Source organism: Paroedura picta, chromosome 4 (genome assembly GCF_049243985.1).
Source record: "Paroedura picta isolate Pp20150507F chromosome 4, Ppicta_v3.0, whole genome shotgun sequence".
NCBI lineage: Eukaryota > Metazoa > Chordata > Lepidosauria > Squamata > Gekkonidae > Paroedura > Paroedura picta.
This window is the reverse complement of record NC_135372.1, coordinates 2840826-2853390: the sequence shown is the minus strand read 5'-3', so window position 1 is coordinate 2853390 and position 12565 is coordinate 2840826. Positions and strand designations below refer to the sequence as shown.

Here is a 12565-nt window from a genome sequence, read left to right as displayed (position 1 = left end):
ATTTCCAGGCAACAGAGATCAGTTCAGCTGGGGAGAATGGCTGCTTGGGTAAACACATAGCATTATGTAGCACTGAGGCCCAGGTCCCAAATCCTGCACACTCTCGGCTTAACCCTCAAAGTCTCCACCTGTATCTCAGCCCGGAGCTGGTGACCGCACCTCAGCAGGATCTTAGCCTGTAGGGCCCCCCTCCCCCTCCCGAGCAGCCATTCTCTCCTGGTGAACCATCTCCAGCCGTAATTATGGAGGACCACCAGGCCCCACCTAGAAACTGGCAACCCTGTGCATTGTGGGGTTGGGGGCTCAGTGACTCGGGGTGGGCCCATCTCCAACTTCTAACCCATGCCTGACCGTGTGCCGATGTGATGCTAATTGTGCAGGCTTCGTGCTCACAAGGGGTTCCGAGGCTCAGGGGTTGGGAGCTATGGACTCTCGTACCTGATAGTAAACGTGAAAGTTCCTCTCACTCTCATTCTGGCTCACCACCCGGGATTTTTCCAGCAGGAAGTTGGAGATCTTCCCTCCGTCCGGCTCGCCCCCTCGACTGAACTGGATCTCAAAGTATTTCCCCTGGTGGGAGACAAAGGGCAGCTCTTGGACCGAGGGTCGCAATTTGGGTCACTGACAAACTTTGTCCTGCTTTTGGATCTTGAGAGGGCTCTCAGAAGCTTTACTGAGGCTTGCTGAACAAGTGTTGAAATCCACAGAATGGGCATGCCGCACAGGTTCTGATAGGAGGTTGAGAGGGGACATGATATCCCTCTTTTAAGTATTTGAAAGGTTGTCACTTGGAGGAGGGCAGGATGCTGTTTCTGCTGGCTGCAGAGGAGAGGACACGCAGTAATGGGTTTAAACTTCAAGTGCAACGATATAGGGTAGAATCATAGAATCATAGATATCAGGGGGGAAAATTCACAGTCATAGAATCATAGAATCATAGAATCATAGAGTTGGAAGGGCCATGCAGGCCATCTAGTCCAACCCCCTGCTCAACGCAGGATCAGCCCTCAGCATCCTAAAGCATCCAAGAAAAGTGTGTATCCAACCTTTGCTTGAAGACTGCCAGTGAGGGGGAGCTCACCACCTCCTTAGGCAGCCTATTCCACTGCTGAACTACTCTGACTGTGAAAAACTTTTTCCTGATATCTAGCCTATATCGTTGTACTTGACGTTTAAACCCATTACTGCGTGTCCTCTCCTCTGCAGCCAGCAGAAACAGCATCCTGCCCTCCTCCAAGTGACAACCTTTCAAATACTTAAAGAGGGATATCATGTCCCCTCTCAGCCTCCTTTTCTCCAGCCTGAACATTCCCAAGTCCCTCAACCTATCTTCATAGGGCTTGGTCCCTTGGCCCCAGATCATCTTCGTCGCTCTCCTCTGTACCCTTTCAATTTTATCTATGTCCTTCTTGAAGTGAGGCCTCCAGAACTGCACACAGTACTCCAAGTGTGGTCTGACCAGTGCCGTATACAATGGGACTATGACATCTTGTGATTTTGATGTGATGCCTCTGTTGATACAGCCCAAAATGGCATTTGCCTTTTTTACCGCTGCATCACACTGCCTGCTCATGTTTAGTTTACAATCCACAAGTACCCCAAGGTCTCCAGTCCTTAAAGAGGTTCCGAAGATGATGGACAAGGGCTGTGCAAGTTCTCTGGAAAGTTCTTTGAGTACTCTCGGGTGCATTTCATCCGGACCAGGGGATTTGAACTCATCCAGTGCAGCTAAATGCCTCCCGACAACCTCTCTATCCATGTTAACCTGCCACCCAGACACTATCCTTTGGCTACGGCCATCTCTAGATGTGCCTAAACACTTTGATCTGCGGGAAAAAACAGATGTAAAATAGGCACTAAGCCTTTCTGCTTTCTCTGCATCTTTTGTTAGAGTTTGTCCATCCGCACACAACAGTGGGCCTATTGCCTCCTTTACTTTACGTTTGCTCCTCACATAACTGAAAAATCTTTTCTTGTTACAATGGGCTTCCCTGGCCAATCTTAGCTCACTCTCAGCTTTGGCCTTTCTAATGATTGATCTACAGTGCCTAGTAACCTGTAGGTACTCTTCTTTAGAGCTCTGTCCTTCCCTCCATTTCCTGAACATTTTCCTTTTCTTTCTTAGTTCCTCTTGAAGTTCTCTGTTCATCCAAATAGGCTTCTTAGAGCTCCAGCAGTGTTTTCGTCTTTCTGGGATAGTCATTGATTGAGCATGCAATAGCTCTTGTTTGAGTAGTGCCCACCCTTCACATGCTCCCTTCCCTTCCAGCGTTCTCGTCCATGGTATGACACTCATCATGTCTCTGAGTTTATTAAAGTTTGCCCTACGAAAATCCAACATCCGCGTCTGGCTACAAGCTTCCTTGGCTCCCCATCTCAAAAGGAATTCTATGAGGACATGGTCACTTCCCCCTAGGGTCCCCACCTCCTTCACCTCATCCGCCAACTCTTGCCTGTTGGTCAGTATTAAGTCCAGTATGGCTGAACCTCTTGTGGGTTCATCTCCCATTTGATAAATGAAGACCAAATGGCCTGCAAAGAAAAACTGCGTTGCATAGCCCAGGCTTTTTCAAACTTGTGACCGTGTAGGAACCCTGAAATATTTTTCTGGCTTCGAGGAGGCCTGGCCGTGGTGCCATGCCGCTTGGAGAAGTGGGTGTGGAAGGAAGACGCAGGAGCCAGCCAATCAACTGATCGATCATTCACCGTTGTTCCCTTGTGGGGAAAGAGGCTAGGCCTGTGGAGCAGCCGGGGAAGGTGGCTCCAGGGGCATCTAGAGATGTCAGCGGCCATCTGAACTTCTGGGAAAGGCCGCGAAACCCTTGTGGGGCTCTCGTGGAACCCTAGTATACCCTGGTTGGCAATCCCTGCTCGTAGCCTGGAAAACTGTGCAAACTGGAGCACATTTCCACAATGACTCTTATTTGGCATTCATTCTTCTGCTACATGTAGGGGAAACAGGCGCTGAAGCCTCAGTCATAACTCCTGGAAATCCTGTTTAGACAGGCTGAGTTCAGCAGGGACAACTCATACTAGAAATCACATGGATTTTTTCTCTCTCTCTCTTTCTTTGCTGTCAAGTAGCAGCTGATATGTAGCAAGCAATCCTGCAGGGTTCTTAAGGTAAGAGATGTTCAGGCCTGCCTCTGTAAATCCATCCTGGACTTCTTGGTGATCTCCCACCCAAGTCCTAACTAGGGTTGACACAGCAGAGATGTGATGAGCCTGGGCTATCCAGAGCCCATTCTGCACACGTTGGATCAGGGGTAGTCAAACTGTGGCCCTCCAGATGTCCATGGACTACAATTCCCATGAGCCCCTGCCAGTGTTCACGGGGTGGGCCCATCTCCAACTTCTAACCCATGCCTGACCGTGTGCCAATGTGATGCTAATTGTGCAGGCTTCGTGCTCACAAGGGGTTCCGAGGCTCACTGGCAGGGGCTCGCGGGAATTGTAGTCCATGGACATCTGGAGGGCCGCAGTTTGACTACCCCTGTGTGGGATAATGCACTTCCACTGTGCTTTGGCAGCCGGATTTTCCTGTGTGGAACAGGAAAATCTACTTCTAAACTGCGTTGAAAGTGCATTATCCAATGTGAGCAGAATGGGCCCAGGTCACAGCCTAGGGACTAGAATCTTGATTTTAAAGAAAACGTAAAAACGTCCCTCAATAAAGTGCACGTTCTGGCACATTCTCCACTTTTTCGTTGTTCCTGCAGAGGTATATTCGTGGTACTGCGTCCCGACCAAACCACTTCCAGTTATTTTCTTACATTTTGATGACCTGATGTTTGGTTAATGCTGATTTTAGCCTACTCAGCTGGGAATTTGTGACCCTTAAAGGGAGCTGCCAAAGTATTTCTTTTAAAGCAACAATTCAGCTCTGATCCCCCCTCCCCCCGATAGTGCTCTAAAAGCCAAATGGAAAGGAGAGGAAAGAACAATATGTTTTTAAAATTAAAATAGGAAAATGTAAACTGTATTGCAAAATGCTGCAACAGAAACCTGTGTTTTTTGCTTAATCTTCTCTCCCCCAGATCTTCCCCTGGAGGTGAACTCCAAACAGATTTTCCCCAAACCACTGCAAAGACTTACAAATCGGCTGGAATTGTTGTTCCGGACTGTCTTGGCATTGCCAAAGGCTTCTAGCAATGGGTTAGATTGGAGAATTATGTCTTTCACGTGCTGCAGAGGTCGAGAAACACCATAGGACAGGGGTGGGGGAGGATAAGGAGCAAGTATTAAATGACAAGATTTTACATCCAGTGCTTAGCTTGCTGTGAGATAATTAAAAATCAAGGTAACAAAAGTGGAAATACAAACAGGAGGATGTTTGCAAATCGGAAAAAGACCCTGAGTGGTTTAATACATCTTGCTAGTAACAGAAGAATGCATGTGTGACAACTAGAAGTCTACATTAAACAAGATGTTCTTATCTTCCGTCTTTAATAATAGACTAGAATCCTTCATACTTCTAGTTGCTTTGTCAGACTTCCTCAGCTTTGTAATAAGTGTGCTGTCGCCATCTGGTGCTGTTGTGAATAACTGGCATGCCTGTTTGGCACACTTTTGCGAAAATTCTGTTCAGAAAGTTAGGGATCCCAGTCCCCCGGTGGGGATCCCCTGGAATTACAGGTCATCTGCAGACTAAAGAGATCAATTCTCCTGATGAAAATGGCTGCTTTGGAGGGTGGAATCCACAGCATTATACAACACTGAGATCCGTCTCTGCACTAAATCTTAATCACTCCCAGCTCCACCCCAAAGTCTACAGGCGTTTCTGAACCCAGAGTTGGTAACCGAGGTCTCAGATGCCCTCTTGAATGCCTTTGAACCCATTCCCTTATGCTCCCTCAGGGATCTTCATTCCTACTTGTATCTGATGAAGGAGACTTTGACTCTCGAAAGCTCATACCCTGGAATTTTTGTCAGTCTTTAACATGTTTCTAGTTTCGAATCTCATCTCTGGCCTGTAAAGCCAGCCCTTTTTACAGCCAACTTTTACAAAGGAACTTCAAGAAAAGACTGGAAAGAGAAATTGCTGAGTTGCAGATTATGCCAAACGGAATCCCGAGGACTCAACAGGGACATTGGTTTCTTGTCTTCCTCATTCATCCCTTACGCCTGCATTCCTTACAATCCCTTCATTTTATTTCATTTGGGATAATGGAATTGGAAAGTGGATTGTACTGTAATGTATTGAATAGTAGTATATAACGTAACTTAGAATGGAAGTAGGAAGTAGGATCTAATTCCCTGGTTTTAGAACAGAAGACCTAACTCAGCACGGCCTGTCACTTGAGAGAGGGCATGTCTTCATGCTTGGGGGCTAGTAACAGGTCCCTTTTAATTTGTTCTACAAGTGGGAATGCATCTGCCATTAATCACTAATGTGGACATTTTTATTCCCTCTGCTATGTTTTTCAAACTGGAGTTGAACCCAAAGGACTGATAACCTTATAGACAGCTTGCTATTCTAGCAAGACTCTTGAGTCTTCATGATACTGCATATTTGCCGGAAAGTAAAGACTTCAGAGCAGAAACGTGCAGTTGAGGTGGGCAGGGGAGATGTTGAGAGAGATCCGCTCACCAAGGAAACCCACCTGCACTTTCTCTCCGCCCCCGGATACTTTGGAAATGTAGCCCATGATGTATTTGGCTGCCACTGTCTTGCCGGCTCCGCTTTCGCCACTAAACAAGAACAGAAGCAGGTTGTCAGACAGGACGAGTTCACAAAGCAGGTGAAGGGCAATGAAGAGAACAAGATGAGGGTCCTTTCGCAAGTCCTCACCCTATGGCTGCCAACCTCCAGCTGATCGCCGGCCCAGAGAAAATGGCTGCTTGGGCATGTGGACTCTCTAGTATTGCATCCGGCTGAGATCCCTTCCTTCCCCAAACTTCACTCTTCCCAGCCGGCCTCATGTGTCTCAGTGGCTTATCATCACCTTCCTTTCCTCTCCCTACAACAGACACCCTGTGAAGGAGGGGAGTCTGAGAGAGCCCTGAGAGAACTGACTGGCTCAAGGTCACCCAGCAGGCCTCAGGAGTCTTAAAGTAGCTTACTGTGGCCTTCCTTTCCATCCTGCGTAGAGCAGGGGGTTGGACTAGATGGCCTGTATGGCCACTTCCTACTCTACGATTCTATGATTCTATCTCCCCACAACAGACACCCTGTGAGGGATGTGGGGCCAAGGGAGCTTTGAGAAAACTGAGCCTGGTCCAAGATCATCCACCTGGCTGCACGGGGAGGAGCAGGGAATAAAACCTGGCTCTCCAAAGTAGAGCCTGCCACTCTTAACTCTGACACCAAGAGTTTACAATTAATGTTACATCTGTTCTCTAGCTGCCTACATCTGGATGCCCTTGTCTCCCATACATCTGCACGTCTCTTTAGCCGCTGTCTCCTCTATCCTAGAATCCTAGAATCCTAGAGTTGGAAGGGACCTCATGGGTCATCTAGTCCAACCCCCTGCACTCTGCAGGATACTCACAGCCACAGATCCAGGAGCTTCTCTCTAGAACAACTTTTCTCCCTAGAGCCAACATTTCATGACATTTTCTTGATGGCCTGGAGTTTCTTGATGGCCCTGGAAGCATTTCCTGAATGGGTGGGCATTGATTCATGTTTATATATTTTTACATTTGTAGAATATGTATTGGTCATGTTGACCTCCCCCCCCCTCCTAAAATGGCCAATGATGGGCCTGGAGCATCATATGAAACTAGGGGCCAAGCCATTGCATTCAGGAATACAACAGGCGCTAGATTGGGGGGTGGGGGGTGGAAAAACTCCACAGACAGCCTCTCCCTCCCCCTAGGACCTGGAAAGGCTGCAGGCTGGAGACCCCCAGGAAAGGAACTCACCAGCAGGGGCAGCTCTCAAGCATCAGGAGCCTCCGAGCCCCCAAGCCTCGGAGGGACGTGGAAGGAGGATGAGGTGGGTACCGGGGATAAAAAAAGTTAAACACATGGCAAAAATATAAGGGTGGCAGGGGGGGGGGAGAAACATGTCTATATTTTTCCTGAGAGTTGGAAGTCTCGGTAAAGTTCCCCAGGGTCACAAGTCCATTACCGCAATGCAGTCTTAAACATCATTTCAGAAATTAAACAGAAAGGTCCATTTATGTCTGTGACCCAGGAATAACTAATTTCAGTTTCTAAAGTTCCTGGAGATTGTGGGGTGCAGTTAGGGGGCAATAGGGTGAAGTCAGGCAAGGGGAAATATTTCAGCAGGGATCACATCTTACTCTAGGACTGTGGTTTCTCATGTGCTCTATGGCTGAGTCCCCAAGCAGGGGTCTGCAGGAGCTCAAGAGGGGTCTGCGGCCTTTCCCCTCCTAGTGGTCTCCTACTTTAATGGACTTAGCCACAATCTAGGGAACGGGCCCCTTCCATTGAGGGAGTTCTCTCTTGCTTTCCGTGCCTGAGACGGGGTGGAGCCTGCATGCTTACTCCCACCTTAAACCGCCTCCTCTCTCCCCCTCCCTAGTCCTCCCCGAGCTGTAACATGGGTGATGATGTCACTTCCAGTGTCAGGGCACTTCTGGGGGCGTGGCATGAAGGCGTGGCCAGATGACATCATTTCCCAGGCTCCTTGAAGCCTGAAAAAATATTTCAGGGGCTCCTCCATGGTCAAACGGTTGAAAAAAGGGCTCTGTGGTACGCCAGACAACCTGTCCTCAGAAACGGATGTTTGCTTCAGGGGAATGGTCTCTCCAGCTGAGAGATCAATTCTAATTCTGGGGTAACTGCAGGTCCCTCCTGGGAGTCGGGCAGCCTAGCTTGGATGGCTGAATGGAACATGAATGGAGCCTGCTGGGGGCGGGAGAGGGCGTTGGGTTCTGTGCCCCTGCTTGCCAACCTCCCAGGGCAGGGGCAGTCAACCTGTGGTCCTCCAGATGTTCATGGACTACAATTCCCAAACGCTGGCAGGGGCTCATGGGAACTGTAGTCCATGGACATCTGGAGGACCACAGGTTGACTGCCCCTGCTGTAGGGAATATTCTGACTTCTGGCCTGCAGGGCCCTTGTAATCGTCTTCACCGAACACAGCAACATTTTGTTTTTTCCTGATGAGATGGTTGCAACAGATGGGTTGCAGGATGTGGAGAAATTTCCTCTTCTGTACTTGTTGTGATCTAAAATGACATTTGGGCTCCTCTGAAGCTGGCTACCCAGACCCAGGTGGCTAGTCCTTGGGGAACTGGATTGGGGGCGAAATGGGGGTGCCCCCCATTGCCCTCAGGGTTGCTCCAAGAGTTTGCTGAAAACTTTGTGTCTTGCTTCCAGGGAGATGACCTCACTTTTGGTTTGGGGCCAGGAATGATGTGATGCCCCCACATTTCTCATCCTCCTCCCCAGTCTGTGAAGTGCCCAGAGAAAAGTCCGGGAGGTTCTCCACTCTCGTGAGAGGCCTGACCCCCCCCCCCCCTTGAACACAGATTTACAGTAAATGCCAGCATCACATAATCACAGCCCCAGCATCCTATCACCAGTTTAGCTGCCCCCAGTAGATTTTCATTGCATAGGAGTTGGCAGCTACACACACATTCCCCTTTTTAAAAAGTCAAGGTATTGGCTGATGCTTTTCCCTGGTAGAATTTCTCTTTTTTCTGACAGGAGCACAGACATCCGTTGAATTCCCCTAACCAATATATGTGACTCTTTCAGATTCTTTTCTGAATTTCTCTGTAGGTTTTGGCATTCTGAATTAAAGTCAATTTGGTGTAGCATTTAAGAGCAGAGCGGCAACCTGTAATCTGGAGAACCAGGTCTGATTTCCCACTCCTCCATAAGCTACCAGCTGGGTGACTTTGGGCCAGTCACATTTCTCTCAGAGCTCCCTCAGACTCACCTACCTCACAGGGCATCTGTGGTGGGGAGAGGAAGGGAAGGTGCTTTGAGACTCGTTCGGGTAGAGAAAAGCGGCATATAAGAACCAACTCTTCTTCTTCTTCTCTCTCAGCCTCACCTCCCTCACAGGGTATTTGTTGAGGGGAGAAGAAAGGGAAGGCGACTGGAAGCCACTTTGAGACTCCTTTGGGTAGAGAAAAGTGGCACATAAGAACCAACTCTTCTTCTTCTTCAGTAATCTCAGGGCTCTCTCAGCCTCCCCTCCCTCACAGGGTGTCTGTGGTTGGGAGAGGAAAGGGAAGCTGCTTTGAGACTCCTTCGAGTAGTGGAAAGCAGACCAAAAAAGTGGCTGTTCTTCTTACTATACGTACTAGAGGTAAAGATTCATGTATGGGAGAAACAAAATTAAAGCAAGGAGTTCTCCAGTCAGAGTAGCAACGGTGAAAAATGTCACATCTATGCAACTCTACCACTTCACTGTATGGTTCTAGGTTCCTGTTTATGGAGGTTTTATCACACCCATCAGTAAGGGTTTCCAAATTACAGGTGGGGTCTGAAGACTTGGGGCCATTCCGCACCAGGATCTATGTGGCAAATTGGTTGCGGGACGAAAAAATGCCATTTTAAATAGTGGAATTCGTCGTTATGCATACCTGGCTTTGTAGTGGAATCCAGTTGCGTTTCTATCGTTTCCCCAAAGGTTTCCGGTCTCTGCAAAAATCGCTAGCCAGGAAGCGATATTGCCGAGCTCATCCCGCCCCTGGCCGTCAAGCAGCCAATGGGCGGCCGTTATCATGATCCCAAAAAGCCCCTTTCCCTTTAAGGAAGTTTAAACACACACACACACACACACACACACACACACACACACACACACACACACACACACACACACACACACACACACACACACACACACACACGTTGCAACGAATCTGCGTTGATTTGTTGCAACGGAGAGACCTATCTAGGTAGCAGGTGGTGTTTGAGCTGTCGTTTCATCGTTGCCACGCTCCCCCCGAGTGAACCCCCCCCCCGGCATGGGTGCGATTTTCGGCTGAAAATAAAGGGAAAATAAACCAGCAAACGGGGCTGTGTGTTGTTTCGTGCTTAGTGACTTAAAACAGCTCTGCAGCCAGGGAAGCCTCACTGGGTAAATGAAGGCTTGCCGGTGCGTTGATCTCCGCTCGCTCAGGCTCCACCCCTAAATCTTCTGAAATAGCCCACTCTGGAGCAGGCAACAGGGCAGTTCTGCTTTGAATGAACTACAAATAGAGTTTTATTTCTATACCCATGCACAGAAGGTCATATTGAGAGAGGATGCTGGAGGCTGATCCTACACTGAGCAGGGGGTGGGACTAGATGGCCTACATGGCACCTTCCCATTCTGGGATTCTGAGAGTCTAGTTCAGCAGTGGAAGGGGCTGCCTAAGGAGGTGGGGAGCTCCCTCTCACTGGCCGTCTTCAAACAGTGGCTGGACAGACCCTTCTCCTGGATGCTGGAGGCTGATCCTGCACTGAGCAGGGGGTTAGACTAGATGGCCTCCATGGCCCCTTCCCACTCTAGGATTCTAGGAGTCTAGTTCAGCCGTGGAAGGGGCTGCCTAAGGGGGTGGGGAGCTCCCCCTCACTGGCCGTCTTCAAGCAGCGGCTGGACAGATCCTTCTCCTGGATGCCGGAGGCTGATCCTGCACTGAGCAGGGGGTGGGACTGGATGGCCTGCATGGCCCATTCCCACTCTAGGATTCTGTGAGTCTTGTTCAGCAGTGGAAGGGGCTGCCTGAGGAGGTGGGGAGCTGCAAATCTTGTGAAATAAATAAACGGATAGGGTCTATGAATGACCTGAGAACCTGGAGAAGTGCTGCCAGTCTGAGCCAGCGGTCCAACTCAGCCTAAGGTGGCTTCACGTGTACTTGTGGGATGCAACAGGAGTTGTAAACATTCACAGGCCCCTATTGTCACCCCCAAAAGTCCTGAAGTATATCTCAAAGGCCACCCCTGATCCACCATCCTCCAAGCCAGGGGTAGTCAACCTGTGGTCCTTCAGATGCCCATGGACTACAATTCCCATGAGCCCCTGCCAGAAAATGCTGGAGGACCACAGGTAGACTACCCCTGCTCCAAGCCACTGAGGATTCCAGTCACCTGATAATGACACACTGGTTTTCCCCGTCGATGAGCATGTTGCGGTACATGTTGTCCGTCAGCGCGTAGATGTGGGGAGGGTTCTCGTACTGAGCCTAGAACACAACCAAAGACGAACAATCAGGGCTGAAAGAAAAATGCAAAAAGATTCACTAAGAAAGCCTGAATCGCCACCATCTCTCTTTTCTTCAGACATGACGTGCTTTGATGGTATTTCGCAAGCTGCCCCAGGGCTGCCCCGCTTTGGGGTTCAGTGATCGCCGAACGGCCGAAGCCTGCCGGAGCTCACAACCCTATGCTGGCTCCTGGCAGCTACTCCACCGAAGCATATGCTGACCTCGGCCCTGTTCTCTGGGACGCTGTATCCAATTCATAGGGATGGGCACAAATAGGCGTCTGAACCAAATTTCATGACGGATTTTGGCTGGCTCGCAAATTGCAGTTCGTGGCAAGTCAACCAGTATGAACTTTTCACAAAATTTCAAGAAGTTCATGGCAGTTCACGAATGGGTACATTAAAGTCCAACTGTCTCTGCTCAATCGAAGCAACAGGGGGAGACTAGAGAGGAGCGGGTGGGAGGGCATGGTTCCCTGTGCTTTTGGGGGCATCTTCTTCAGGGGGCCAGACCTCGGACCCCTCCTAAGTACAATCTGCATATAATCTGGAGGGCATGTGGAGGAGCATCAGGGGAAGTTCCCCTGAAAGTTTGTTGTTTCTAGACCTGCCTTTTTCAACCTTTTGACTGTGGAGGAACCCCTGAAACCAATTTCCAGGCTTCAAGGACCCCCGGATGTGAGCTGGCCACACCTCCCTGCCACACCCCTGGAATAACATAACTACACACACCCATTGCCTGCTTTTCACTCCCTCCTCTCACTACTACTGCAGTGGCTCTGAGAAGGCAACCTGAAACCCCTCTCCCCATACCATGCCACAACCATCTAACCCACCTTTGATTCTTACACCCGTGGCCTACCCATTGAGCTCTTCAGGCGCAGTTGGTCAGTTTCCTAGTTTGTGGCCAAGTCCATTAAGGCAGGAAGGTGCCCACAGACCCCTGGTTGGCAATCCCTGTTCTAGACTGCATAGGGTCTGTTCTAGTCTCTCCTGAATCTCCTAAACTTACCCCTATGATTTCCCCAGAAAGCATTTAACTTGAACCCCATAAATTCAACCCCAGCCAAACTTGGAGGGCAAGTAGAGAATAGACAGCTGGAGATCCCCTGAAAGTTTAGTGTTTCTAGTATGTGTGTGTGTGGGGGGGGGGGACCTCAGTTGGTTTGTCTGTTCCACTTAATATTTCCGGTAAGGCCTTGGAGGAGGAGCGTGTCTCATGGCTTAAGTACCACTCAGTGCTTAACACCCAATCAGGGCAGCCACCCCTGACCAGCCCCTCCTCCTTCCACTTCCCTCCGAGGCTCGGAGGCTGCAGATCCCTGCTGTGTGAGAGCTGTCCCTGCCAGTGAGTTCCCTAACTGCTGCCTGCAGGGGAGGGGGAGGACATCTGCAGAGTTTTTCCACCCCCACCCCCTAATCTAGCACCTGCTGTATTCCTGAATGCAACAG

The 12565-nt window shown here is 49.6% G+C and overlaps 1 protein-coding gene across 5 annotated transcripts in view; it reads right to left on the bottom strand.

Annotated features, from left to right (window-relative positions):
• MYO1F (myosin IF) overlaps positions 1-12565 on the bottom strand; it is a 98071-nt gene that overhangs the window by 43992 nt on the left and 41514 nt on the right. For 4 of the 5 annotated variants that reach the window (XM_077331534.1, XM_077331533.1, XM_077331536.1 and 1 more), the window contains 4 exons: positions 10999-11093; positions 5604-5691; positions 4096-4185; positions 439-570 (listed from right to left, as the gene is read on the bottom strand). In XM_077331534.1, the coding sequence (XP_077187649.1) occupies positions 439-570; positions 4096-4185; positions 5604-5691; positions 10999-11093 (405 nt within the window). Of the gene's footprint in view, positions 1-438; positions 571-4095; positions 4186-5603; positions 5692-10998; positions 11125-12565 lie in introns of all 5 variants that reach the window. The other variant, XM_077331537.1, reaches the window with a different exon arrangement.